The sequence below is a fragment of the Mustela nivalis genome, assembly GCF_964662115.1.
Source record: "Mustela nivalis genome assembly, chromosome: 18".
Classification (NCBI taxonomy): Eukaryota; Metazoa; Chordata; class Mammalia; order Carnivora; family Mustelidae; genus Mustela; species Mustela nivalis.
In genome coordinates, this window is record NC_139037.1 from 56991423 (window position 1) to 57019145 (window position 27723).

The 27723-nt window shown below is 56.1% G+C and overlaps 2 protein-coding genes across 2 annotated transcripts; one reads left to right on the forward strand and one right to left on the reverse strand.

The window, feature by feature from the left end:
• Positions 1-617: 617 nt before the first annotated feature.
• Positions 618-7197, forward strand: PTGIR (prostaglandin I2 receptor). Its single transcript, XM_082712030.1, has 2 exons — positions 618-4268; positions 5325-7197. The coding sequence occupies exons 1-2, from the start codon at positions 3501-3503 to the stop codon at positions 5709-5711; spliced, it is 1155 nt and encodes a 384-aa protein (XP_082568156.1). The 5' UTR covers positions 618-3500; the 3' UTR covers positions 5712-7197.
• A 4093-nt stretch (positions 7198-11290) lies between these two features.
• On the reverse strand, positions 11291-20711 carry CALM3 (calmodulin 3). The gene is made up of 6 exons (XM_082710610.1): positions 20508-20711; positions 16072-16102; positions 13767-13910; positions 13493-13599; positions 13153-13288; positions 11291-12994 (listed from the first exon to the last, which is right to left on the reverse strand). The coding sequence occupies exons 1-6, from the start codon at positions 20508-20510 to the stop codon at positions 12966-12968; spliced, it is 450 nt and encodes a 149-aa protein (XP_082566736.1). The 5' UTR covers positions 20511-20711; the 3' UTR covers positions 11291-12965.
• Between the last annotated feature and the right edge of the window lie 7012 nt (positions 20712-27723).

The following is a 27723-nucleotide window of genomic DNA, read 5'->3' on the forward strand; positions in this document are numbered from 1 at the left end:
CAAACACACACACACACACACACACACACACACACACACGGAGACACAGCCATAAAGAAGTCCATGGGCCCACAATATAACCACGCATGCACAGACCCACAACAAAGTGGACAAAGGAACACAGATGTACAAATAGGTAGTTGAGAAAATCATGCCCACTCACAGCCACGGTGCCCACAAGCACACACTTTCACGGTGCTGTCTAAATATGCCGGTAGGGGGCGCCTGGGTGGCTCACTGGGTTGGGCGTTTGACTCTTGGTTTCAGCTCTAGTCATGATCTCTGGGGTTCGTGGCATTGAGCCCCATGTTGGGCTCCACACTCAACCAGGAGTCTGCTTGTCCCTCTCCTTCTGCTCCGCCCCCCACCTCGGATAGATAGATAGATAGATAGATAGATAAAATATGTTTTAAAAAGATTTTATTTATTGAACAGAGACACCGCGAGAGAGGGAACACAAACAGGGGTAATAGGAGAGAGAGACGCAGCCTTCCCGCAGAGCAGGGAGCCCATGTGGGGCTCGATCCCAGGACCCTTGGTTTATGACCTGAGCCCAAGGCAGACACTTATTGACTGAGCCACCCAGGGACCCCAATAAATAAATATTTTTTTTTTTAGATTTTATTATTTGACAGAGAGAGACACACAGTGAGAGAGGGAACACAAGCAGGAGGAGTGGGAGAGGGAGGAGCAGATCTCCAGCTAGGCAGGGAGCCAGATGCAGGGCTTGACCCGAGGACCCTGGGATCATGACCTGAGCTGAAGGCAGACGTTTAATGACTGAGCCACCCAGGCGCCCCAAGAAAAATATCTTTTAAAAATGCTCACTTCAGTTCCGCAGACCCCACTAATGTCACACAGACCCACGCCTGAAGTTCACGTGTCCGCCACAGCCCCTTGCACGCCCTCTCCTGGGTGCCCATCTTCCCCTCCCAGGGGCTGTGCCGGCCATTCCCGGTTGTCCCTGGGCGGCCCTCCTTCCTCTGCCCCTGTCCACAGTCCTTCTGGGGATTCCCGAGTACTGTTCAAGCCGTGGGAGAGAAGAAGGGAGGCTGATTCACCTTCCTGGAGCTGTTCCTTCCCACACTCCCCCCCACTCCCAGTCCTGGAAGCTGCCCGCTCACAGCCCAGCTGGAGTGACTTCTCACCCCCAAGACACCTGAGGGAAGAGGGACCCTTTGTGGCCCTGGCTGTGGGCGTGGTCACAGATGGGCAGGATGCCAGGGTTCTTGAAAAGGAGTGGAGGGGGTCCAGCACTGAAACCAGCCTTGGGGACCTCTCATTAGAGCGCTGCCTCCCCCACTTGCCCTGGAGCATATGATGGATGCCAGGGATGCGAGCCCTCCTGGCCCCCAGGAGTACAGGTGGATAAACTGAGGCCTGGAGGGGGGCAGGGTGCCAGAGGCCAGGCTACACTGGGCCTGGGAGCCGAGTGGACTTCCTGAGTGCTCATCGGTCCCTGGTGGGGACAGGAAGCCAGGGGGAGGGAGGCTCCAGGAGCCAGAGCCTCCCCGCCCCGCCCCCCAACTCCCCTGATGCTGCCACAGGACATAAGCCCGCCAGGCATCATCCCTCATTAATATCATATAACTTCCTGAGTTCCTGCTGGTCTGCCTGGGGATTGCAGAGACCGGGGCAGTGCGGGGAGCCGCAGAGCCAGGAGGCCCGAGGCCATGGGCTCCGGGGCACCTCCCCAAGCCCCTGGTGTGGCTGGAGCTGAGGCCGGAAGCTGGGGTGCTGCTGCGCATGGGTGATAGGGAGAGGGGGAAAGGGGTGAGGCAGTTGTGGTGACCGAGGTGCTTGGGTGCAGAAAGGGGAAGTCTGCAACTACCCAGTGTCCAGCCCTTGGCATCGGGAACATCCCCTCCAGGGCTCGGACGTGACACATGTGTGCACACGCGCTCCTTGTCACAGAGAGGGCTCTGGCAGGGGCTACTGGCCATGGCCGGCTGCCTGGCCCATGAAGCTGGGTTTACCCCCATTGTACAGATGAGGAAGCTGAGGCACACCAGCTTCTCGTTCTCACCCAGGTCATCACGCTGCAAAGAGGTAGTGGGATGGGGACAGGAACTCACGTCAAATAAATGAGCCCCCGAGTTTGTAAACTGTCTCCCTCAGAAATAAGGGGCATCTGAGAGGGGCTCTGGCCCTTCTGGGTGGGGAGGTTGCATGGGAAGCCATTGACTCCGTGGGGCCCGGGGCTGTGACCACTGTGTGGGCAGCAGGGACATGCGGGCTGAGCACACGGGCCTGGGGGTGGTGGCTAAGGTGTGTTTGGGGAGGTGTGGGAGAATTGGACATGACAATGATCTTGGAGTCCTGAATGGCTGTTTGTGGCCAAAATATTAAAATCTTATTCCTGGAAGTCAAGGTCTCCGGGGTTGGCCTGGAACCGGGGCTTGCTGGAGCGAGAAGCAAGAGCGTGGGAGGGTACTCCCCTCTGATGCTCTTGGAAGTCCTGGGGCCTGTCCCCGGCAGACTACTGGACACCAAAGCCCTCCTCCCCAGAATCTGTTGTCCCAAGACTCGGCCGGGTTGATAGGCTTGCACCCTAGGACAAGCTCTAGGGACTGGCGTTCTTTCTCGAGCCCCACCACCTCCTTCCCCGGCCTTCTGGAAGGAGCGAATTGTATCTGGAGGAGCAGAAATCTCAGTAGTGGCTGAAAAACACTACATCGGGGAAGAATTTCCTAGTCATTTCTCAATCCCTGGGCAATGTCCTAACCCCGGGGCCTGAAGCCCAGAATAGATCCCAGAGGCCACCCCCAGACAGCCTCTTGGACTGGCCAGCTATGCCCCTCAGGTCTTGGTGTGCTCCAGGGTGTAATGACTCAGGGATCCCCATGCTGCCCGAGATGCTGGGGAGGGGCAGAGAAGGGCAGAGACCTAGGTTTGGGAAGTGGCAGGTGGCTCAGGGAATGAGACCAGGAGGGGAAGCAGGGAGGGAAGGAGAGTGGACTGGGCTGCACTGGGCAGGAGAGTTGGAGGGAGCGGGCCAGGGAAGGGGGGAGGAAGCAGGGGGGGCCCTCTGGAACAGGCAGGGGGAGAGAAGGCGGGGCAGTCAGAGGAAATGAAAAAGCTGGGGCGAGCAGGCTAGATGAGAAGGGAGGAGGGAGGAGGAGGGAAGTAAGGAGCAGCTTTCTCGAAGAGGCAGAGACTGGTAGAGCCAGCAGACGGGAGAGCAGGGCACAGAGGAAGGGACTGAGCGAGAAGGCAGAGGTGCTGTGAGAGCAGGTAGAGGGCCGCTGGGGGAGAGAGGGAGAGGCAGAAGGAGAGACAGGGTGGTGGGCAAGTGGGGGAGAAGGACAGAACTAGGGAGAGAGAAGGACGCAGGAGAGAGGAGAGAGTCAGAGAGCCGGCCAGCCAGCCGCACACACAAGGGGAAGGGGTGGCCCATGGGGAGGGCGGTGGGCGTCTGAGCTCCTCCTCTCCCTCACCCCGACCTGCGCCCCAGGGACCTCTCTAGTCCAGTCCGCACAGAGGCCGTGGGGCGTGGGGGGATGGCCGACTCGTGCAGGAACCTCACCTACGTGCGGGACTCGGTGGGCCCCGCCACCAGCACCCTGATGTTCGTGGCGGGCGTGGTGGGCAATGGGCTGGCCCTGGGCATCTTGGGGGCGCGGCGACGCTCACGTCCCTCGGCCTTCGCTGTGCTGGTCACTGGGCTGGCGGTCACCGACCTGCTGGGCACTTGCTTCCTGAGCCCGGCCGTGTTCGTGGCCTACGCCCGCAACAGCTCACTGCTGGGCCTGGCCCGGGGCCGGCCCGCCCTGTGCGACGCCTTCGCCTTCGCCATGACCTTCTTCGGCCTGGCCTCCATGCTCATCCTCTTCGCCATGGCCGTGGAGCGCTGTCTGGCGCTCAGCCACCCCTACGTGTACGCCCAGCTGGACGGGCCGCGCTGCGCCCGCCTGGCCCTGCCTGCCATCTACGCCTTCTGCGGCCTCTTCTGCGCGCTGCCTCTGCTGGGCCTGGGCCAGCACCAGCAGTACTGCCCAGGCAGCTGGTGCTTCATCCGCATGCGCTCCACGGAGGCCGGCGGCCGCGCCTTCTCGCTGGCCTACGCCAGCCTCATGGCCCTGCTGGTGGCCGCCATCGTGCTGTGCAACAGCTCCGTCACCCTGAGCCTCTGTCGCATGCACCGCCAGCAGACGCGCCACCAGGGTCCCCCGGTCCCCGGGCCCCGGGCGGGAGAGGACGAGGTGGACCACCTCATTCTGCTGGCCCTCATGACCGTCATCATGGCCGTGTGCTCCCTGCCCCTCACGGTAAGTCCCCCTGGTGGCTGGGGTGGGGGAAGGGGGCCCGGCGGGTGGGGGGCAGGTGGAGGAGGGAGGAGGGCAGCCCCCAGCTAGGTCTGCCAGCAGGGTAGTCTAGTTCTCAGACGGGGACACTGGGGTCCAAGAGGTCAGAGGCTTTGGGTGCGGTCAGACAGCTCCCAACTTTCTGGAGAGGTGTCTCCCCTCTTGAGCCCTTGGCTCGCCCCTTTCTTATCTGCGGCAACCCCCCCAAACACACCCCATCCTTCCCCCACTCCCGGTAATGGTCATAAGATAATGAGATCCTCCCGTCCTGGAACCGTGGTTCTGTGTCTCTGCCCTGTGCCCTGCGGTTCACAAATTCTCTCTCAGATCGTCTTCAGATGACCTTAGGTACCCCTTCCACAAGCACTTGGCAAAGAGTGGAACCAAGTTCCTGTCCCGTCATTGTTTTTACAGACGGAGGGTGACGGGGCTTGTCCACAGTCACACAGAGCCAGGTCTGGACCTCAGGCTCATCTGATTCCAGAGTCTGATTCCCCCCCCTGCCCCTCAGCCCCCCCTCCCAGCCCCGCCCTCACCCCCTCACCTCTGCCAGGGGCTCTCTGGGCCTTGTCCTTTTTGGGCAGAGCTCCTGCCTGCCTCTCAGGAGTTGGATCAGGGGTGTCCCCTGTAATCATCCTCCCCGCCTCTCCACTGCCCTGTACTCTGGGCCTCGGCTTCTCTTTCTGTAAAACGCCAGAGCTCGTCATCAAAACTTTGGGGGGATTACAGATGACTCACAGGCTGGAAACGTGGAGAGCCACATAGCTGTAGCCCCAGGCCTTACCCGCACGACCTCCGACCTCTGGGCTGGTGGTTTCTTGGGGCTTTCTCTCCCTTTGCTCCCCAGATGCATTTCTCACTTACTTTTCGTCATATCTTATTTCCTGCCCCTGCGGCAGGGAACCCCTCCCTCATTCCTGCCAGGAAGCTCGTGGAAGGAGGGGAGTGAGGGCGGGGTGGGTGTTGGGTGGGGGGCAGAGGATTCGGGGGTGCTTCCTGACGCCCCCACCCTGTCCCCAGATCCGAGGCTTCACGCAGGCGGTCGCCCCAGACAGCAGTGAGATGGGGGACCTCCGTGCCTTCCGATTCAACGCCTTCAACCCCATCCTGGACCCCTGGGTCTTCATCCTCTTCCGCAAGGCTGTCTTCCAGAGACTCAGGCTGTGGTTCTGCTGCCTGGGTCCCAGGCCTACCCACGGCAACTCGCAGGCACCCCTCTCCCGGTCTGTCTCTGGGAGGAAGGATTCGAGGGCTCCCGCCACTCCCGGGGGGAAAGAGGGGATCCAGGTACCTTTGTCAGCCTGGGGCGAGCGACGGGGGGCATCCGGGCCCCGGGCGCAGCAAGCTGGCAGCACTGTGGGTACATCATTCAAAATGGGGTCCGCAGCCGGCTGCTCCCTCTGCTGACATCGGCTGCCTGTGATCTCCTGCCCTTGGCTGCTGGGAGCAGGAGCCCAACGCTCAGGGCCGTGGTTGTCTGTGGATGAGCGGAAGTAAGCCCCCGGAGTCCTTGCCTGCCAGAATCTTGACTCCCCTGAATGCAGGGGGAGCAATCAGCTGCTATTTCCCTATTTCTCCTTCTCCGGGGGTGGCCCCGACAGGCTCTGGGAGAAGAGGGAGGGAGAAGGGGACTGTCTGTCCTGGAGCAAAAAAGAACACTTCTCTCAAAATAACCCCGGGCCCAGCCAGCCCAGTCTGGCCCTCGCTTGCCCATCCATCTCACTGTCTAAATATTTAGAAGGCAGGAAAGTTTCCCAGAAGCTTCTGTGCATTCAGGTTGGCTCTGGTTTGGCTTCCGGCTCTGACACACACCTGTTCAGGGTGCCTGACTGTCCACCCCAAGCCCCCACGAACAGCACAGGTCCTCTCCCAAGCCGCTCTAAAAGCCAGACCCTCTCTGCCTCCTGGGACCCAGCGACTCCTGGACCAGCTCCCGGCCTCCCCTCGCTCCTGATTTCCCATCAGACTTGGAAGCCCCTGCCCCCACCCTCCAAGGGGGAGGCCAGAGGAAGGAGAGACTGATGCATTGCAAGGAGCATGGCTGGACGCATACCGCGGTGGGCTGTAAGATGTGGACCCTGGGAGCCTGGGTGTGTGTGTGTGTTGGTGGGGGGATGGAGAAGCTGAAGGACAAAGGCATGGGGGTTAGGGATCCTGGGGTCCCCCGCAGGGGACACAGCCTGTCTCTGAATGAGTAGCTGTGGCTTACCTACAAAGCCTGCCCTCATCTCCTGCATTCTCAGAGCCCTCACAAAAAGCTCATTCATTCATTCAACAGGGAGCAGCCCGACAGACCAGTCCCTGCCCCAGCCCAGACTCCGCTGGGGTGATCTCCAGCCTTCAGGCTTCTCCTGCCCTAAAGAGAGGCCCAAGATCAAGGGTGCTCAGGAGGGAGCCAACTGGCAGAAGGGAAGTGGTGTTGGTACGGGAAATGGGAAAGCCCTTTTCTCCCCCCAACCCCACCCAGTTCCTCTTTGAGGTTGTTCGAGGGTTGAAAGCACTTGATCTGGGGTTAAAAGGGTAAATGTGAACCTGGGGACAGGCCGGGTAGGGAGGCATGGGCCTCTGGAGAGATAACAGCACCTCAGCCCTGCTGTCATTGGAGCCCTTCCACAGACCCTGGAATCAAGGTCCGGAGAGGGTAATCGCCAGCCCTAGGTCACACAGCGAGGAGAACGTCTCAGTGGGAAGCTGACCTTTCTGTCTCCAGAAGCCAGCTCCCTTGTTTGCTTACCAACTTTGCCTCTCTGTGCCTTGCCCTCCTTTGGTGCAGAACCGCAATCGATCAGTAATCTAGAATTCAGTTTATAGGGTGGTGCAGAGGATTAACCGATTGCCTCTGATAAGCAGCTGAGCACTGGGCCTGACTGGAATAAATACCACAAAAATGTTACAGTTACTGCAATCCTGTTGTTGCTGCTGTTGTGTGTGGCTAGGTGGACAAATGTGGGCTGAAAAAAAGCAACATTTCCTCCACGGGTCTTTCCACCGCTTTGATTCAAATCACATTTCAGAAGAACAAGGGGGTGTCTGGGGGGAGTTAAAGATTGGTCAGGATAACTGGTTTATGGGGTATGGGTTTCCTTTTGGGGTGATGCAAATGTTCTGGAAACCAATAGTGCTGAGGGTTGCATAAGATTGTGAATGTACTAAATGTCTGAATTGTACATGTTCGAATAGTTTATTCTATGTCATGGGTATTTTGCCACAATAAAAAAAAAAATGTAACACTAAAAAAAAAAAAAATGAGGGTGTTTAGAAACATTTATGAGTCTTGCCAGAATGACGTATTGGTTGAATTTGGTAATGAAAAGAGTTGACCTGTTCAAAACCCAAACAGGGCAAGAAGCATCAGGTGGAGTCCTGCCTTTGTCACCAAACCTGGCCCAGCCTCGGTGGGGACCAAGCCAGAGGGCTCCCCAGGGGGTGATGGGAAAAGGATGGCGTGGGTGGAGGGGACCCAGAGCGGTATTTGGGGAGGGAGGAGCAGGATAGGGGGCCTGTCTGCCTGTCCAGGCAGGACCGCCAGGGGGCGCTCGCCTCCACGCTTGGTGCCGTCCCAGAAAGTGGGTCAGTCTGTCTCTCCAGCCTCTTAGGGCTCACTAAGTGATGGCCGCGCAGGACTGGGCATTCCATTCCACAGCATCCAAGCCCGGGGTAGGCACTATTACCATCCCCATTTTTTCAGATTCGGATTAAGAGGTTAGTGAGGCTTCAGCACGGAAGCTTGTTTTCTGCTAGCTTTTTCCCTCCAGGCCTAACATCTCAAGAATCCCTCTGCTCTCTGCAGACCACCACCGCCTCTGGCCTGTGTGTGTACACCCATCTACCAGGTCCGGGGTTTGCAAGCATTTCCTGGCCCATCTATCTGCACACAGCCCCTACGGGATGATTTGGAAACTCCTCTCCTAGCTCATGATGCTGGGGACATGGCAGTGACAGAGACAGCCCTGGCCCTGCTCTCCTGGGGCTCGGAGTCCAGAGTGAGCAGAGCTGTGAGATGGGGGTGGGGTGGGGTGCAATCTTTTTTTTTTTTTTTTTTTTTTTTTTTTAAAGATTTTATTTATTTATTTGACAGAGAAAGATCACAAGTAGGCAGAGAGGCAGGCAGAGAGAGAGGAGGAAGCAGGCACCCCGCTGAGCAGAGAGCCCGACGCGGGACTCGATCCCAGAACTCTGAGATCATGACCCGAGCCGAAGGCAGCGGCTTAACCCACTGAGCCACCCAGGAGCCCGGGTGGGGTGCAATCTAAGGGGACATTGAGGAGGGCTTCCTGGAGGAGGCGATGGCTGAGCAGGACCCGAGGATTGGAAGAAAGTGAGCCTGGGAAAGAGATGTTTTGTTGTGCTCACAGTTCTGACTCTGGCCTCCTAGCCCCCTGCTCTTTCATTAACTCAACAGATTCTCTGGGAGCTGCTTGGGGCCCAAGGCTGCTCTGCGCCTGCTGGGGATACAGCAGTGACTGACACTGTCTTGGCCCTCTCTCACTCGCGTTCCAGTTGGATGATAACTTCATGATCACAGAACCAAGTATTCCAAGAAGCAGGGGGGAAAAAATAGAAATTTGTGAGCTGGGTTATGTGCCGAGGTCCTAGCCGAGGGGTTTGCCTAGTGTCTTGCGGGTGTTAGGAAGCTAAGGAGAATGTGTGCATTTATAATTCGTTTTATTCATTTCTTCCTAGAACTGGGCCTGGTCCACAGATGGGACTCAAGCACCATCTGTCTGTCTGTCTCTCTCTCACACACACACACACATACACACACATTGGCTGGTCCCCAAGAGTCCCAGCTCTCAGTGGCCTTCAGTAGTCACTGCCCCACCTGCTGGTCAAAGGGGGAGTGACATTTAGAAATGGTCCCAGTGGCCACTACCCTGGGGGTGGGGGAGAAGGGAGGGGACCCTGGGTGGGCACCTCCCCCTGTGTCCTTCGGCTAGTCCCCGCTGAGGACAGGTGTGAGCTGGTCCAGCGGACCTGAGAGCCGGAATTGGAAACGATTCCCACTGTCAGCCTCCTGCTCCAGGCTGGAATCAGCTCCCTCTGGGCCTGCCCTGCGTCCATTAGAAGCTCCGAGTGCCGTCTATGTGTCTTTGATTAATAAAGCATGGGAAAGAGAAGGCATGATTATTTAATAAAGCAGCCTATCCAGGAGTAAAAGTCTTTCAAAACATAGGGCCCAAGGGGGAGAACTAATGAGAGGAGCCAGAGCTGCGTGGGCAGCCAGGGGCGCTTGGGATCTGAAGGATCCAGGGTTTGAGACCCAGCTCAGCCGCTGCCCGGAAGTGTGGTGTGAGAGGCATTACCTGCTCGGGGCTTCCGGTTCTTTACTGTCAGGTCTCGACACTTAATTCAGCCTCTGCTCACCTTCCGTGGCCTGCATGCCGACTGAATGGGGTAGGTCTAGGAAGTGGTTAGCACAACCCTCTCCAGTGGGTATTCTTATCTTCCTCCTTTAGGGTCATTATTCTCCATCTTGCAGACCAGTAAACTGAGGCCCAGAGAGGTGAAGTCACCGCCCCAAAGGTCATCAAGGAAGAAGTGGCAGAGAGAGACCCTGAGGGTTGAAGAGCGCGCTGACCTTGGTGTAGTCTCTTCACTCTTCTGGGCCTCAGTTTCCTCATCTGGAGTCACAGTGTCCTGGAGGCAGAGCTGAGAAGTACGCCTGCAAAGTGGGAGCCTTCAGTGAAGAATGGCAAGCGGTTGCTGTGCCCCTGTGTCCCTGTGGGCTCACTCGGTCCTCAGTGGCCCCAGGGGCAAGTGCTCCCATGTGCCCATTTTATAGACGGGCTCATCATGAGCCTAAGGTCGTGGAGGAGGCCCCAGGACCAGAGCTCTCGTCCATACACTCCACCTCCTTCACTTAGATAGACATAGAGATAGACAACTAGGTGGTAGGAAGAGGGGGCACAGACGCTGGGGTGCTGTTGAAATGGCCTACCGCTCCTGACTTCCCCACCCACCGTGCTGGGCTCTAGTGACGGTCCCACGCTGGATTGATCCAGGGCTGGCCTAGGGTCTCTGCCACAAGGAAGGCCCCCGAGGTCGGGCCCTGCTGCTGGGTTTCTCCACCCTTCCAAAACTGGGTGAAGAGTGAAAGCAAGTTTTTTTTTTTTTTAGTATATGTGCTGCCGAAGCGAGCACAGGAGTTTTTTTTTTAATTCCACTGGATTAGGTCTCTGCTTCCCTCCAGCACCGCCGCTGCAGCCGCATGTGAATGGGTCATAGGCCAGATGGTGAACTGTTCACTCCTTGCACCCCTAAATGGGTGAGCACTTGGGATTTGCAGCTGGAGGTGGGGCTCCTCTATTTTGGGAAAAGCCCCTAAGGATTCTGTTCTACGTCTTCCTACAGTACCACAGGACCCTGGGCCCTCTCCACATCCCCACTTGTGGCAGGGGAAGTTAAGGGGCTTTCTGTTCCAAATCCCTCTATCCCCGTGCCCTCTGGGGGGCTAAAGCTCTGTGAGCGCAGGGCCCCAAGACGTGCAGGCTGCTTGACATTGACTTGCATATTGAATGTCACCCCTTCCCTGGAGCACCCAAAGAGTCCCCCACCCAGGTCCTACCTCTGGGCTCTGCCTTCTTGCTGTTCCCCTGGATGACCCCTTCCTGCCCATCATGTGAATGCTCAGCCTTCATGTCTCAGCTCAGTGGGCTGCTCTCGTGGCCCCGAACCGGCCCCAGGCCCCCGCAGTCCTCACGAGGCACTCATTCATGACTGACACGAGGGCCGGGGCTGGCCTCTGTGCTCCTGTGGCCCACCCCCCACCCAAAGCTGATGGGCTGCACCGCTAGGCCAGCTCCTGCCTTCAGGGACCACGAGATCCGGCTGGGATCACAAGCCCAGCCCAGAGGTCCCCCTCTGCTGCCGTGACCAGGATGAGGCTCTGGAGTGAGCTGTGTGCAGGAAAGGCCCTTCCAGGGCAGGGGTGCAGGGCCCACGCAGGGAGTAGGCCCAGAAACAGAGGCAAGCTGGGAAGAGCCACGTCAGGTAGTCACTGTATTTTATTGGAAAACATTGATATATATTTTTCTTCACAGCTTGAACTGAACACAATATTGCCCGGTTTAAAAAAAAAAAAAAAAAAAAGAAAGAAAGAAAGAAAGAAAACCCAAACCAAAACACTCCGAAAACGTCCACAGCCTCACGCCTACCTGCCCTTCCCCTCAGCTCTTGGCTGAGTCTCCCACGATGCCCTATCCCTCCCCTCCCCTCCCCAGGAGGCTGGGTGCCAGAGGGTGGATGAGGAGGTTCTCAAAGCTGGGCAGGTCCCAGGAGAAGCCACTTGAACAACCTGGGTGGGGGTGGGGGGTGGGGCAAGATGAAATGAACAGAAAAAAAGAAAAGAAGTATCCAGACGACCGAACTGCCCACATTGACTTACTTGTCCCAGAGGCGAAAATCAGAAGCAAGGTCACGGATCATGCTGGGGGAGTGTGGGGGGCAGGCGGGGGTGGGGGGAGGGGAGAGAGGGCACGGAGACCAGCACAGGTGTTACGGAGCCAACCGAGTCACCGCGAAGAAGCGGGAGGGGCCGGCTAACCAGGCCGCGGAGCTGCCCTCGGCCGCCGCCGGGCCCGGGCCAGCTGGCCCTTAAGACTGTCTTATTGCAGGGATGTTCTCTCCGGAGCGTGGCGGGCTCATTTTCCCTCTCTCCACCCTCCAACTAGCCCGGCACGGTTTTCAACAGGACCAGTTTTAGGGGGAATAAAGAAGAAAACCAAAGGAGAACCTGTACAGGACAAAGCAACATCCCTGGCTCCGTGGCAACAAGGGGCCTTTGGCGCCGGGTGGGGGAGGGTGGGGGGGGTTGCACGGGGCAGCGCGGGTGGCATGGGACGTTAGCACCAGGTATTTACAGAACAGCTCGAGATCGCTTTAGGAACACGGGCACGTACAATTTGCAGAGCGGCCATCTCAGCAGCCCCCACCCAGCCCACCCCCAGGAATTTGATCAGATGGTCTCGCATCAGCCAGTGGGACCTGAGCGGCGTCCACTCTATCCGTCCCCTTCCAGGAGTCGGCCCCCTCCAGCGGGAAAAAGAATGCCAGCTTCCAAGACTCCCTCGTCCCCATCCTGGACCATATCTAGTCCACACCGCGACTCAAGGCCCCCCCCCTCCCCCAGCCCTTCTGGAATGCCTCTCTAGGCACCCCTGCCCGAAAGGCTGCTGGGATATGCACAGGGAATCATAGGGCCGGTCGCATGCAACAGCGGAAGGCATGCTCTCCTGCCTGGGCAAGGCCTCATCCCCTCCCCAGCAGGGCCGGGGACAGGGCCGGCAGCCACCCCAGCACCCAAAGTCAGAGGACACATGAAAGGAAACAAACCAAAAGAGAGGAGAGCCACCCGGGCTGGAGGAGGAGGGCAGAGACTCCCCTCGGGGGAAGAGGGCTGCGTCCAGGAGTGCTTCAGGCCTCGGAAGATGAGAACGGAAAGGGGGGAGGGCGAGAGGAAGAGATGAGGGGCCTGGGAGGAGACTCAAGAAGGGAGAAAGAGCAGTCATGCAGCTTGGGACAAATCTTTTGTTGCTTTATCAGATTCTCAGTCAATCAACTGGTGTTTGCTAGAACCGGGGAACGCAGGGGAGTGTTGAAGAGAGCGCGCGCGCGAGAAGAGAGAGAGCACGAGAACGGGCATCACCAGCTGCCCAGGGGCCTTCACTTGGCAGTCATCATCTGTACAAACTCTGTGAAGCGAAACAGAAGGAGCGGGTCAGAGCGGGCAAGCGGGCCAGGCCAGCGGCCCTCCCGGACACAAGGGACCAGGGACTCATTCCTGATGTCGTGACGCGGACTTGCTCTGGAGACGGCCCCCCACTCCACCCCGCTCCCAGCAGCCACTTACCTTCATAATTGACCTGGCCGTCCCCATCGATGTCGGCCTCTCTGATCATCTCGTCCACCTCCTCGTCGGTCAGCTTCTCACCCAGGTTCGTCATCACGTGACGCAGCTCGGCAGCACTGATGTAGCCGTTGCCGTCCTGGGTGTGGGGACAGAGCAAGGCTCTGAGCCGGCCAGGGACTGTCAGTCACCCCCACCAGGCAGGGGAAGGGGTGAGGTCGCAGGGCAAGCAGGCAGCGGAGCCGGCACTGGGACCCAGGCCTCGGGGAAGTGGTGTCCCGGGGCCTCACCCAGTCTGTCCCTCTGCCGGACCCTAGAGCTACTGTGGGAGATGAGGGCCTACCTTGTCAAAGACACGGAACGCCTCTCGGATCTCCTCCTCGCTGTCTGTGTCCTTCATCTTTCTGGCCATCATGGTCAGGAACTCCGGGAAGTCAATGGTCCCATTCCCTGGAAGGTAGGCAGGGGAGTCAGGAATGTTCTTGGCCTGGACCCTGGGAGACTGCCCCAGAGCACTGGCAGAGGGGACGCAGGCTCATCCGTCACCCCAAGGGAGGATCCCAATGGTCCTGAGATGCGACGGAAAAGGGGGCCACCCCCCACCCCACGGGGCTCACCATCCGCGTCCACCTCGTTGATCATGTCCTGTAGCTCCGCCTCAGTGGGGTTCTGTCCCAGGGATCTCATCACCGTCCCCAACTCCTTGGTGGTGATAGTCCCGTCTCCATCCTTGTCAAAGAGGGAGAAGGCCTCCTTGAACTCTGGGGTAAGAGACGGAAGGAATCAGAGGTCAAGGATCACGGTGAAAGCCTCAGTGAAAGACGGCCCCAGGAGTCCTCCCAGAAGTAGCCAGGAGCCTGCCAGTCCAGGCCCCTCGCTTTGGTGCTCGGGGCAGACCCCTTCCTTTCTTTGTTCAACATTTATTAAGCATCTACTTTGGCCAAGCTAGCTCAGTGGGGACCGAGGGGAAAGAGGCTGACAGGGGTCTGCAGAGAAGTCTACATTTCTTTCTGGTACCTGGCTTCAGCCTCTCCCTCCAATGATGAAATGGACTGCTGTCATGGAGTGGACACGAGCGGAGATAACTCTCCACGGGAAGTACGCCGGCCAAGGTCAGCTGGCTGGGAGGGGCAGGGGAAGCTGCAGAATGCCTTGAGCGGTCGTCCCAGGCCAGTTCCCTGCACCTAGTGGCGGTGTGTGGCTGTGTGCGGTGGCGTCGGGGGTGGGTGCGCGGCGGCACCGTGGCGCGGCGGGTGGAGGGATGGAAGCAGAGGGGATGGCTGCCAAGCTGGGATGAAGAGCGAGTGGCGCTGAGTGGGAAGGCCACAGCTGGGGACGCATCAGGCGCGGGGAGAGGAGCACGTGGCTGCTGCCCTCCCACTGGGCCCATTTTGGCACCGGGTGCTCCCTACCCCCAAACCCTGGGAGAACAGATGCCTGGCAGCCTATTCCCAGAGAGTGTGGGCTGGGGTGAGGTGGTGGACAGTTTGCTAATGGGGACAGGGTGGGGAGTGTAGTCTGTGTTTGTGTCACGTAAGGGCAAGCCCAGGCGTGGGTGGCAGGTGCTGCGGGAGACGCACGCACAGCCCAGAAGCTCTGTTCCCCAGCCTTTGGGCCACAGGGATAGGAGTCTCCTTGGGGATGCCGGCACCTCTCTGTACTGAGGCCTTGGGCCTCTTGTGGAGGGCAGGACCTGGAGCTCATGATCACTCCACAACCAGGCGGTACTCCAGCTTTCCTCCATGGGTCTCCATGGCCAGAGTTTAGAAGAAGAAGGTGTGACTACATGGTGGGGGCGGGGGCAGGAGGAACAGAGAGAAGGCGAGTCCAGTCCGGCCTCCTCCCGCCTCTGCAGTGTACTCGGCACTTAGCCTGCAGCCTGTTGGGCCTGACAGCAAAGCTGGGGCTGGATAGCTGCTGGGGCCCAGGGCCCATTCTGTGAATCCTTCCGCCTGTCTGCTCTGCGCTGGCCCAAGGCTGGGGGGGAGAATCCAAGAGCTGGCTTTTGTCCTAAGCAGCTCATGGTCTTGGGAGAGGGAGACCCAGAAGCCCACCGAGTGACACAATAGCTCCTGTAGCGGTGAATTAGATAGGATTCCAGGATTTCTGACAGCTTCCTGGGGGATATACAGCCCTTCCTTTATTCACCTACGTGGCCAACAAAAACATACGGAGCTCCTACTATATTCTAGGCACTGAAGGTACAGCAAGGACCAACAGAAACAGCCCCCAACGCGAGGAGCTACGTCTAGTGACAGGAGATACAGCAGGTGAAGACACGAAATACTTTCAGCAGTGAGAAGGGCCACAACGGCAATACACAGGGCGACGGGCCGGAGAGTAAAGGAAGGCTGTCCGTCCGCGCCGGGCAGGGAAGAAAGGCCTCTCCGAGGTGATATCGGAGCAGAGACCCAGAGAATGCAAAGGAGCTGCTCAGGCCAGGAGCTGGCGGAGAGTCCTCTCTGGCCGAGGAAAGTGACTCGAGACGTGTGAAGGGGACTGCGAAGCATAGACAAGTGCAGAGAGGGCAGTGACAAGCCATCCAGAGGATGGGACAGGAGCTCCGCAGCCCCCCGGGAGGCTCAACTTCGGAGCCCAGTGGCGGGAGCTGGGACTGAGAGCTGGGTTTACCCTGCAGTCACCAAGCAGTAAGAGGCCCCCAATGGCCCGCAGCCAGGAGAGGACACAGCTCTGACATCTGGTGCATGCCCGGCTCAGGGCCACAGGGGGTCTGTCTGGTGTTCCTGGGGGGCAGTGTGCTGCTACACACGGTCCCCGGCGTTCTAAGCACAGGACCCAGCACGGGGGCAGGGACCACACGAGTCCAGCTGTCAGCTGCTGCTCCCACCGGGGTGAGAGCTAGCTGGGGATGCACAGGCCTTCCTGGGGCAGGGCAGGGAGGAAGAGAGTAGGCAAGCTCACCTGCGATCTGCTCCTCGGTCAGCTGGTCAGCCTGGAAAAGCGAGGAGGAGACAGTCAGTCCCGGGGCTCACCTGCAGTGGTCCCCACGTCCTGGACGGCTCAGTCCAGCGGCCCCCTGGTGAGGCCGGCTCCACAGGCCATCCCCTACTCCTGGGCTAAGGAGCTGCACGCCAGGGTCCAGGGCTGCAGGAAGGCCAGGTTCTGGGAGGAAGTGTGGGGATTCAGGACTCTGGGAACTAGAGTGGACTGGAAACCCAGGCCTGCCTGCCACAGGGCCCAGTTAAGTTGCCCAGATCCAAGGCCTTCCAATCTTGACCCAGCGCTTGGGAGCCAAGATGGGTGGGGAGACGTCCTGCTCCTGCCCAGCCCAGCCCAGCCAGCACAGCGGGTTCCTGTCTCTGCTTAGCTGCGGCACTGCTGCCACCGAGAGCCCCAGGGGCTGAGTGAAGGGAGCACTTGCCCTGGAGGCCTAATCAGGAATTTCTAGAAGGCTCCAAACTGAAGCAGGCCAGTCCTTGGGTAGGACAGAGGGAAGATGTCTGGGGCTCTCGGCTAGTTTCTGTGTCACCTATTTGGACGCAGCTGGCAGAAATTCTCCTAACTGGTCGCTCTGAATCACTCCGGGTACTCTGGTCGGGCCACAGGCAACCGCCCCACTTCCCTGTGCACAGGGCAGGCGCAGGGCACCGTTCTGTTCTGTTCTGTTCCTTTGGGGCCGGAAGGGCCAAGGCCAGGGAGGGGCTGTGGGACCCAAGTCAGCTTCCCTGAGCTTTGCTGCAGCTTTTAACCCTTTCCAGTCCTGTCCACTCTGGGGACTGGCCAGGTGGGGGCAGGGAGCCCTTGTTGCATGCTGGGTTTGGGGGTGGGGCAGGGGAGAGGCATAGACCAGCTTTTTCTGCACTGGTGTCCTGCAGAGGAGCTGGGCAGGCGGCTGAGCCCCAACATTTAGCTTGAGGCAGCAAACAGATGAATTCCTTGGTTTTTGCCAATGTTGCCAAGAGGGCACCACCCTGCCTGGTGCCCAGATGACCGCCCCCTCCTTTACTTCCTTGTACAATTGGGAAAGGGGCTCCGCATCTCCGTCTCCAGCATGGCTCCAGCCTGGAAGCTGAGAGCCCTCAAAACCAGAGCAAAGAGCAAACCATCTGCACCATGGTTCCAGAGCTTCCCAGGCAAGCTAGTGGTGTCCCGCCCACCCCCACCCCGTCCCAAATAGAAGAACTGGTCACATCAGAACTGGTCTAAAATGTCCTTTAGGGTTTTTTTTTTTGTTGTTGTTGTTGTTGTTGTTTTTTAAATCAAAGGGGGAAGGAACTTGAGGCCAAGCCCCAAAAAGGCAGAAGGGGAGGGGAAATCAAAGTGATGATGACAGAGGAGAGATGGCTAAGGGAGGAGGGAAGAAGGAAGGTAGAGAAGGAAAAACACGCACATTCTGGAAAAGTCCAAAGGCTAAAGGGAAGGTTAGGAAGCCAAACGGAGACCCTTTTGCATTGCCTCCAAAGGAGACGTGGGGCTGCTGGGCTTTAGATGCCAAGCCAGCAGCCCCGGCCCACGAGCCCCCTGCTTGGGCCACTGCCTTTGGCTCCCACGGGCAGAGAAGCCTGGTCCTGACACCTGAGGAAGCTGCTCAGGGAACGTGAGAAGATAGGATGGGCTTCTGGTTACCAAGGCCAGGCAATGCCAGGGGAGAGGGAAGAGAAAGAACCGAGGGCAGAGAACAGTCTGGGGAGGAGGGCAGCCATTCCATCTGCTCCTGGTTCTCTCTGCCTGGCCCAGAATGGAAGGAGCCAGCCCATGCGGGGGGCTTTCCCACCCCTACCGCCCCGCTCTGCAAGAACCCCAATTGTTCCCCCACTTTGGGCAGCCCTGTCAGGGGCTGGGACACATGGCCTCGCATAACCAGGAGTGGCTCTGAAGGGCTGGGGCTGCCACCCGTGGCTGGAAGGCAAAGATGATCCACACCAGGTCCGGAGCTGCGGCAAATAGGCGTGGCTCTGCTTCTGGAGCCCGTCAGACACTCTCCTGCCTATTAGAAGACCCTCTCCCCGGCCCCTGCGACGTGAAGGAAAGGTCCCAGCTCCCAGCTATGGATCTCAAAGCAGGGCTGCTGCCCACAGCACGGATCACCCAAGAAACTCTTATCGCGGGGACCCCTTCTCAGGATTTCTTCCCTTTCACAATCTGAGAATTTTATGCTTCCAAAAAATTGTCTCCAAAACAACCCAGCTGGTCTCCTGCTTCCTTATCCCTCATCTTCGGCTCCAGTAAGGGGCCGGACAAGAGAAAAAAAAAAAAACCCTGGGGTGGGGGAGGGAAGAGGTATTATTTCTCTGCCGTGACCCAGCCCCCAGCCAATGCCAGAGAGCAGTGTTAGATGAGAGCAGAAACCAAGGCCAGGGCCCCTCACCCGGGCCAAGGAGAGCCACAGCGCTCAGGCCAAAGTCCAAGGCTGGTGACCAGGGCTCGTCCCACCCACACCTTGCCGATTACAAGTAGGAAGAGAAACTAGCTGGGGCCGAAGCTCAGGTCCTATTTGGGACGCCATGGGTGGGGGGCTCCTTGGCACCGGCCAAGAAGGCCTTGAGGGCCCCTAGAGCAAGGTTCTGCTGGGGGAAAATAGGGTAGCGGCAAGAGGAGCCACTAGGTCTGTGTCAGCAAGTCTGAGATCTGATACACAGCAGCGGCTGCTTGCTCTCCCTGGCCTTGCCAGGGAGGAGGGCTGCGCGCGCGGTTCCGAAGCTGAGCCTGGGGGGGCTGTGGGTGCTGTGGGTGGCAGGGAGCAGGAAAGAACCAGTCTGCTGGTTTTCTCTCAAAGCTCCAGCTGTGTGAATGAACAGAGGCGCTCAGTGAGGGCCCCGGACGGAACAAGTAGCCCTCGGGCAGAAGAAGGGGTCCCTCTGGAGGTCCTCTCTGTTCCAGCTCTGCAGCCCCCACCCCGAGGCCACGGGAACAGGCGTCCGATTGTCACCGACGCCACACTGTACTGCACTGTCATTTGGCACAAGTGAGGAGACGCGCAGAACAGTGCCCGGAGCTGGAGACCACAAGAAAACCAGCACTCCTGTGTGGAAAAAGCAGCTCTCTCGGTCTGAAAGGGGCAGCGAGGGGGTGAGATTCGAGGCTTAAAAGGCTGGCTCATTTGATGCATCCCAAACTTTGGTCCCCGACCCCCCCCTATTTCATGCTGCTTCAGTGCGCAATAGGGGCCTGAACAACTCCGCCCACCTGCTCCCACAGCCAGGGCGCCTCCTGCCCAGCCCCATCCTTCCTGGGGAAGGGGGACCGTACAGCCACTCCCTGCAGCCTCTGCAGCCCACTCCCCATTTAGACTGAACAGTCTTTGTCCCGGTCTTTCCCTGGAGACTTCCAGGGAGCAGCCCACATCCACCTCCAAATCTAGGCCCACCTTGGCTGCCATTCATTTTCTCCTCCGACAGCCCCCCACCCCGCCCCCGCCCTTCTTCCACCTCACCTCCCACAACCCAAGCCAGGCTCCTCTTCTACCCCCACCTTCTCAGGGACCCAATGCAACACTCCGCCCCAGCCCCCTCCCATGAAAACCAACCTCCCTAGTTCAACAGCCTCAACCCACTAGTAACCTCAGAACCTTTTCTGGCCACCCCCCAAACCAACCACGAGGTCTCCTGCTCCCCCACCACTGGCAAGCACCAGTCTCACCATTCCCTCTTAACCACCTCCCCGACCCCAATCCTCTTCAGTCCCTGCAGGCTCCCAGAGCATCTTCCAACCTCCACTGCTACCTACCCCAGGCTCTTCCTGCCCTAAGCTTGCACCTCACCCTCCTCCTCCTCCTCCCTCTGCAATGCTGGTCTTCCCAGACACCCCCTCTTCCCCTCCGGGGTCTGATCTGCAGAAGTCGCCCCCATCCCTGCGACTTTCCCCACCCAGGTCCAGCTACACACGGCCCCCTCTCGGGAGCTCGCCGGCAGCCTGGCCTTCCTCTGATCTCCCTTCCCCGCATCCTTTGAGGACCCAAAGTCTTCATTAGGGCCCGAATAGCCCCTTCCCCGGCCAATGCTTCTTACCTCGCCCTCCAAGGGGTCCAAACACCCCACCTCAGAGATCCAACGCCCCACCCTGGGTCCAAAAGTCCTTTCTGGTGTCCAAACCCCCTCTGAGGGTCCAGAGGCCCCATTCTGGGTTCAGATGCCCCCTTTGAGAATTCGGGTGCCCATTTGGGGGTCTAAATACCCCACCTGGTATTAAAAGTCGCTTTTGAAGCTCCTAACGCTCTTCCGGGATCCAAACGTCCAGCTCTGGGTTCGAAGGCCCCCAACAGAGGGGCCGAGAAGGGTCCAGGGGCGCTCGCCGGGGCCCCGACACCCCCTATACCGGGTCCACTCGCCCCTTCAGGAGTCCTGCCCCGCCGTGCCCGCCTAAGAACCCCCGCCTGGGCGGACCCCAGCCTCACTCACCATGGCGAGGCCGGGGTGTCCGGAGCGCGGGGATCAAGGTTCCTCCGGCGGCGGCAGCAGCTGCAGCAGCTCGAGCTCCGCCGCGCGTCCGCGCCTCCACACTCACTGCCCGCAGCGCGCGCCGCCGCCGCCGCCTCCCGCCCCAACGGTCCTTCAACGGACGCCGTGCGCGCGCCCCGCCTCGCCCGGCCCCGCCCCGCCCTGCCCGCGCGCCGCCGCACTGCGGCTCCCGCGGATCCCTCCGCGCCACACACCGCACCGACGGACCTGCGGATCTCCCGCCCGCCCCACACAGAGCCGGGCTTTGCCTCCGGTCGCGCGCGCGCGCGCGCGCGGAGCCGCCGCGGGACTACTTTTCGTCGCCGCGCGCTCCGCCCCCCTGCGTCCTCTCCACTTGCCGCCCCCCCCCGGCGGAGGGACACGACTGGTGTGCCGCGTGACGCGTCTCTATGTGAGCTGTGCCGCTATTGGGCCAGGGCCATGGCGGAAATGAGAGCACTGTGCCGATTGGTCCGGCCTTCCCTGCAATGCGTCAAACTGGGGCGAGCCACTGCGTGGTGGCGGTGGGGAAGCCTGAAATGTGTGGCTGCGGGGAGCCGTGAGGTGTAACGAGGCGAAGGGAGAAGCTGTGTGGATGTTAGAGATGCAAACACATCGTCTTGGTGGCCAGGTAGTGTTGAAAGGGCTGGCGGAAGATGCAGAAGGTGGATCTCGGGTCTCCCCTCTAACAAATGGAAGATGGTGCAATCCAAAATGCTGGGGTCTGGAGGCCCCGCCCCCAACTGGGCCCTACGAGGTGGCGGGGTCTTCAAGGTTCTGCTCTTCAAGTAAAGGTTCTTCCAATAAAGGTTCCATCTGTGGGGGCAGGTGTGCGTGCCCCGCTTCACGCTTGATCAGCTCAGAGTCTATGAAATTGGGGCCGTCACAGGACAACCTCTGGGAACAGGGCACTCATGCATGCTTGCATGCATTCATTCAATAAGCAGGAATGGGGCGCCTGCTGTACACAGGAACCTGTGTTTGGCTGGACTGGGGAGACCGTACTTCCCAGCCATTCTCCTGGTATCTCCTAGATCCACCTGATTCTTGCACTTCTCGTACCAAGATTCCAGCCTTAGGAAGAAAAAGAATGCGAAGATTAGCTGAAAACTGTTTCCTGGAGCTCAGAAAACAACCTTTTTTTGTTTAGAATAGGAGATGCCATTCCTGTATGTGCCCCGCCTGTCATCCCCCTACCCCTGGCCGAGGAGGATCGGGGAAGTGAGTCAGGCTGGGCCAATCCTTTTGTCCCACCTGGAACAGAATGTACAGGTTGAATCAATGAATGAGTCTTTCCCTGGGTTTTTGGATTTGGAGTCTGGGTGCAAGAAGTCTTTTCCTTTGCGGGGGGCGGGGGAGGGGTGGCGTTCTGGCTGGTTCAGCCCGGAGAACATACCATTCTTGATCTTGGGGTTGTGAGTTCAATCTCCACATTGGGTGTGTAGAGAGTACTTAAAAATAAAATCTTTTAAAAAAGAAGTCTTTTCTTTATGGGTGGCGAGGCTTTGAAGGAATAGGTCCAGAGCTGTTTGTGGCCATTTTCCCACTCCTGGAGGAGAGAATAAAACTGACACCAGGGAGAAGCAAGTAAGAGATGGAGTGAGAGCCCTGTTGACATTTATTACCCTGGTTCCAGTACTCTCGAGGCCGGCTGCACACCATCACGTCAGAACTTTGAGTACACTAACTATTAAAATTTCCCTCGAGGGGCGCCTGGGTGGCTCAGTGGGTTAAAGCCTCTGCCTTCAGCTCAGGTCATGATCCTGGTCATGATCCTGGTCATGATCCCGCAATGGAGCCCGGCATCCGGCTTTCTGCTCAGCAGGGAGCCTGCTTCCTCCTCTCTCTGTCTGCTTGCCTCTCTGCCTACTTGTGATCTCTGCCTGTCAAATAAATAAATAAATAAATCTTTAAAAAAAAATCTTTTTTTTAAATCTTAAAAAAAAAAAAATTTCCCTCGAATCCCAAACTAGTTTGAAATCAGTTTTTATCACTCGCATCCAAGCAACCTGACCGAAAAGCCCACACTCCTAGACACCATTATACTACCGGTGAGAGTGATTTGTTTGTCTTCGATTATCCATTCTCCCTCTCTTCTAGAGTAATAGAAACATAGCTGGGCACCCCCCCCCCCATAAAAACTACGTTCCCCAATCTTCCTTCCGTTTTGGTGTGGTCATCTGATTGAACGAGGGCCAAAAAGGAGGTGAGCAGAAATGATGCGTGCAACTTCGGGGTATCCTCTTAAAGGGAGGGGACGTGCCCTCCTTCTCTCTTGCCTGCTGCTGGAGTAGCCATCGTGGGCGTTAGGAGAGACACCAGTGGTGAGTTGGGATCTTGATAATTTCCTGGAGCAGAGCTCATCCTTCCAGTCCCATTGCCAGACTTTTAAGACAGAAATAAGTTTCTGTATCACTTCGTTACAGCAGCCAAACCCACACTTGCCTCTCAGCTCTGTGCCACCTTGCTTACTCTCCTAGGTGACTGTCCTCGCTTTGGTGGAAGCTGACCGTAATGTTCAGTGTGATTCAGACATAAGCCAATCAGCAGGTCTTACGTCCTTGCCTCTGAACCAATCAAATTGCTCTGATTTGTTCCGAGCCCAACGTGTGAGCTTTTTTTTTTTTTTTTTTGTATCTATGGCATAATTTCCATTCAGTAAAATGCCACAGATCTTAAGAACTCAGTTTAGTGAGTTTTGACAATTGCCTGCAACTTTATAACCACTATTCAAGACAAACTATGGAACATTTCCATCATCTCCAAAAGTTAGCTCCCTTGTGGGAGCTTTCCAGTCAATTTCTGTACCCTTCAAGCAACCACTGTTCTGGCTTCCATCATTAAAGATTAGTTTTGCCTGTTCTAGAGTTTTATAGAAATGGAATCACTGAGTATTTTTTGGGTTTTGTTTTTGTTTATCTCGGCATTCTTTTGCTCAATGTAATGTTTTTGAGCAAAAGTTGCATGGGACATTCATCCAAGGAGCCTCTATTTGATAAATCTGGTCCTTGTCTCCAAACACCTCCTTTCCAGGCTTGGTAAATGATCTTACAGACCTTACAGGGATCTTCCTGGGTCTCCAAGTCTCAGGTTGTCCTAGGCTACAGCCAGCCAAGACTCTGGGTAGTGGCTTCAAATCTTCTGAGCCGGCGTACCTGGGTGGCTTAGCGGGTTAGGCCTCTGCCTTCGTCTTGGGTCGTGGTCTCAGAGTCCTGGGATCGAGCCCCACATCGAGCTCTCTGCTCAGCGGGGAGCCTGCTTCCTCTCTCTCTCCGCCTGCTTCTCTGCCTACTTGTGATCTCTGTCTGTCAAATAAATAAATAAATCTTAAAAAAAAAATCTCAGCTTTCGGAATGATCAATAAAACTGAGGCTCAACCCCATTATAATCAGGGGAATTCCAAATTATCACCCAGACAAATGCCATGTTAACCTTAAAACTGTTGGTTATTTTGCCAGCAAACATGGGTTTATTTGGGAATAACAGAACACTGCCACTGCCACTGCCGCATGCACATCTGTGAACCAAGGAGAGGAGCTCTCTTTTGGTGGTGGTGGGGTGGGGGTAGGTTGGCTGGAGGTTGTTACAAACCAAAAGTCCATTGGAGTAACCTGGGAGTTTGGAGTATAGAGGCTGTTCATTGGTTGGGTTGTGACTGCTTTCATTGGCTGGCCTGTTGCTGGGCAGGAGAGAATCTTTCTTCCTCCTCAGGCCATTGTGAGTTGAACTTCTAAGTGCTGGGAATGCAAAATCCTTTCTTCTTGTTGGGGTCCACAATTGGAGGGGTAGGGAGCGGGAGCTCCCTCTTCTGGCCTCCCGCCTTCGTTTTATTTTTTTATTTTTTAAAGATTTTGTTTATTTATTTGACAGACAGAGATCACAAGTAGGCAGAGAAGGGAAGCGAGCTCCCTGCTGAGCAGAGAGCCCTATAAGGGGCTCCATCCCAGGATGCTGGGATCATGACCTGAGCCGAAGGCAGAGGCTTTAACCCACTGAGCCACGTAGGCGCCCCCAGCCCTCATTTTAAATGAGGTTTCCTTTTATTGATGTTCACCCTGAGTCCAGGGGACCCATGCCATGATTGGGTGACCCTCTGATTTCTTTGATATCACCTCCTGTGCTCTCCCCTTCACTCTGTCTGTTCCAGCCACTCTGGCCTCTTTGCGGTTCCTTGAACACTTGTGCCTGCCTCGGGGCTTGTGTACTCTTTCCTCTTCTTCAGATGTTCTCACAATAGCCACAGGGCTTCACTTTCCCTTACCTTCAAGTCCTGGTTCAAATGACACATTCTCAGGGCTCCTGCCTGGCTTGGGCAGTAGAGCATGTGACTCTTGCTCTCAGGCTCTTGAGTTCAAGCCCCCATGGGGGCATGGAGACTATTTTAAGAAAGAAAGAAAGGAAATATTCTAGCAAATGACATGTTCTTGATGGTCCCATTTAAAATTGTAACCCAACATTACCAAACCCCTTTACTTGGCTTTATGGCTTTTCGTAGGAGTGACCACCTTCTCAAATATGAGAGTATGTTATTCTTTTTATAGTTTGAATCTGGCTCTGTAGCTCCATGGGGCTAGATCTTCCTGTCTTTTGTGCTCACTGTTGTCTGCAGCGTCCAAACTAAAAGCCAGGAATGTAGTAGCTGCTCAAGAAACATGTTTGTTTGTTTGTTTAAGATTTCATTTATTTATTATTTATTTATTTGACAGAGAGAGAGTGAGAGAGGGAACACAGGCAGGGGGAGTGAGGGAGGGAGAAGCAGGCTTTCCACTGAACAGGGAGCTCCATATGGGGCTCCATTCTGGGACCCCGGGATCATGACCTGAGTTGAAGGCAGACATTTAACCAACTGAGCCACCCGGGTGCCCCAAGAAACGTGTTTTGAATTAAGAAAAACGAGGAGATGGAACTCTCCTGCACTGTTGGTGGGAATACATGTTGATAGACTCACTCTAGTGAGTGAATCAGTTAGGTTAGACTAGGTTATAACGCAGTAAGAACTGCAACAATCTCAGTGAATATGGTTAAAATTTCTTTCTCCCTCATGCACTGTACTATGGGTCTCAGCTGCTCTGCAGGACAGCTGTCCTCCACATGGTGACTCACTAACCTGGGCTCTGTCATCTCTCCCCAAGGTCTCTACGTTGCCACAGCTGAGGAAGAGAGAGCTCGGAGAATCTCCTGGGGCGTTTTCATGGACTCAGTCTGAGAGTGACACCTCTCACTTGAGCTCACATGTCATTGTTCAGAACCAGCCATGTGGGGGATGGGGAAGTCCATTTTCTCACGTGCCCTAGAAGAAGGCACAGAAAGCAGGATTTGATGACGATACTATGGTCTTGGCAACAGAGAGCCATTGGACAATCTCTGTAGGCAAGTCAAACGTGCACATTTGCTAAAACCTAGCAATCCTATTCTTATATGTATCCCGATCAGTCACTTTCAAGCTTTTCTGAATGAGATTCATAATAGGAACTACATTTACATAATAACCCAGGGATATAATTAATATTTATGTATACATAATTAATAGATGCATTCTGTATATGAACACAAATACTGAAACAAACACTTCAGAAGCAAAACAGCCTTTAACAATTTTTAAAAACTATTTTATTTACTTATCTGACAGGCAGAGATCACAAGTAGGCAGGGAGGTAGGCAGAGAGAGAGAGAAGGGGAAGCAGGCTCGCCGCTGAGCAGAGAGCCTGATGCAGGGCTTCATCCCAGGACCCTGAGATCATGACTTGAGCCAAAGGCAAGAGGCCTAACCCACTGAGCCACCCAGGCGCCCCACAAAACAGCCTTTTTTATTTTTGTTAAAGATTTTATTTATTTATTTGACAGACAGAGGTGACAAGTAGGCAGAGAAGCAGGCAGAGAGAGGAGGAAGCGGACTCCCTGCCGAGCAGAGAGCCTGACGTGGGGCTCGATCCCAGGACCCTAGGATCATGACCTGAGCCGAAGGCAGAGGCTTTAACCCACTGAGCCACCCAGGCGCCCCCAAAACAGCCTTTTTAAAGAAAGATCTAGGGGAAGGGGAAACTTTTGTTTTTATTTATTTTTTATAGGTCTTTTCTTTAAAAAATAGTATTTATTTTTCAGAGAGAGGGATAGAGGACAAGCAGGGCGAGTGGCAGGCAGAGGGAAAAGCGGGCTCCCTGCTGAGCAAGGAGCCCTATGACATACTTGATCTCAGAACCCTGAGATCATGACCGAGCCAAAGACAGATGCTTAACCGACTGAGCTACCCAGGCATCTTTAAAGGTCTTATTTTTAAATAATCTCTATACCCGACATGGGGCTCAAACTCACAGCCCCAACATCAAGAGTCCTACTCTCCTCCAGATGAGCCAACCAGATGCCCCATCTTTCTTGATATTAAATTACAAACAGATAAACATTTCCAATGTGCTCAAAAGGGTTCAAGTACTTTAGAGGTCTGCGTCCAATATGGTAGTCACTAGCCACACCTAGCAATTGATCTCTTGAAATGGGACCAGTGCTACATAATGAAAATACATTATTTAGGACATATTGGGTTTAAAAAGATACATTATTACATTTACTTTCATGTGTTTTGTTTTAGTTTTTCTTTTTTTTTAAGATTTTATTTATTTATTTGACAGAGATCACAAGTGTTTTACTTTTTCAATGTGACTCCTACAAAATATAATAAACACATGTGACTTGTGTTATATTTCTATTGTCAGCCCTGCTCTGAGGATATAAAATTAATTAAATCCTCATATTCACCCTATGAGATGGGTACTATTATAATCTCGATTCCAAAGATGAAGAAACCGAGGCACAGAGAAGTTACTTGCCTAAGGTCATACAGCTAGATAGTAATAGAAACCGTATATGAACCAGACAGACTGGTTTCAGATTCCATGATCATAACTACTGCACTGTCCTTCCAATCCATGGTAGGCTTTTGTTTAAGGTAAGTATTTATAATCAAATTTCCCTGTAAACACTGCTTTAGCTGCATCCCCCAAATTTTGGCTTGTTGGATTTTGATTTTTTATTTTATTTTATTTTATTTTATTTATTTGATAGGCAGAGATCACAAGTAGGCAGAGAGGCAGGCAGAGAGAGAGGAAGGGAAGGAGGCTCCCTGCTGAGCAGAGCCCTACTGGGTGCTCGATCCAAGGACCCTGAGATCATGACCTGAGCC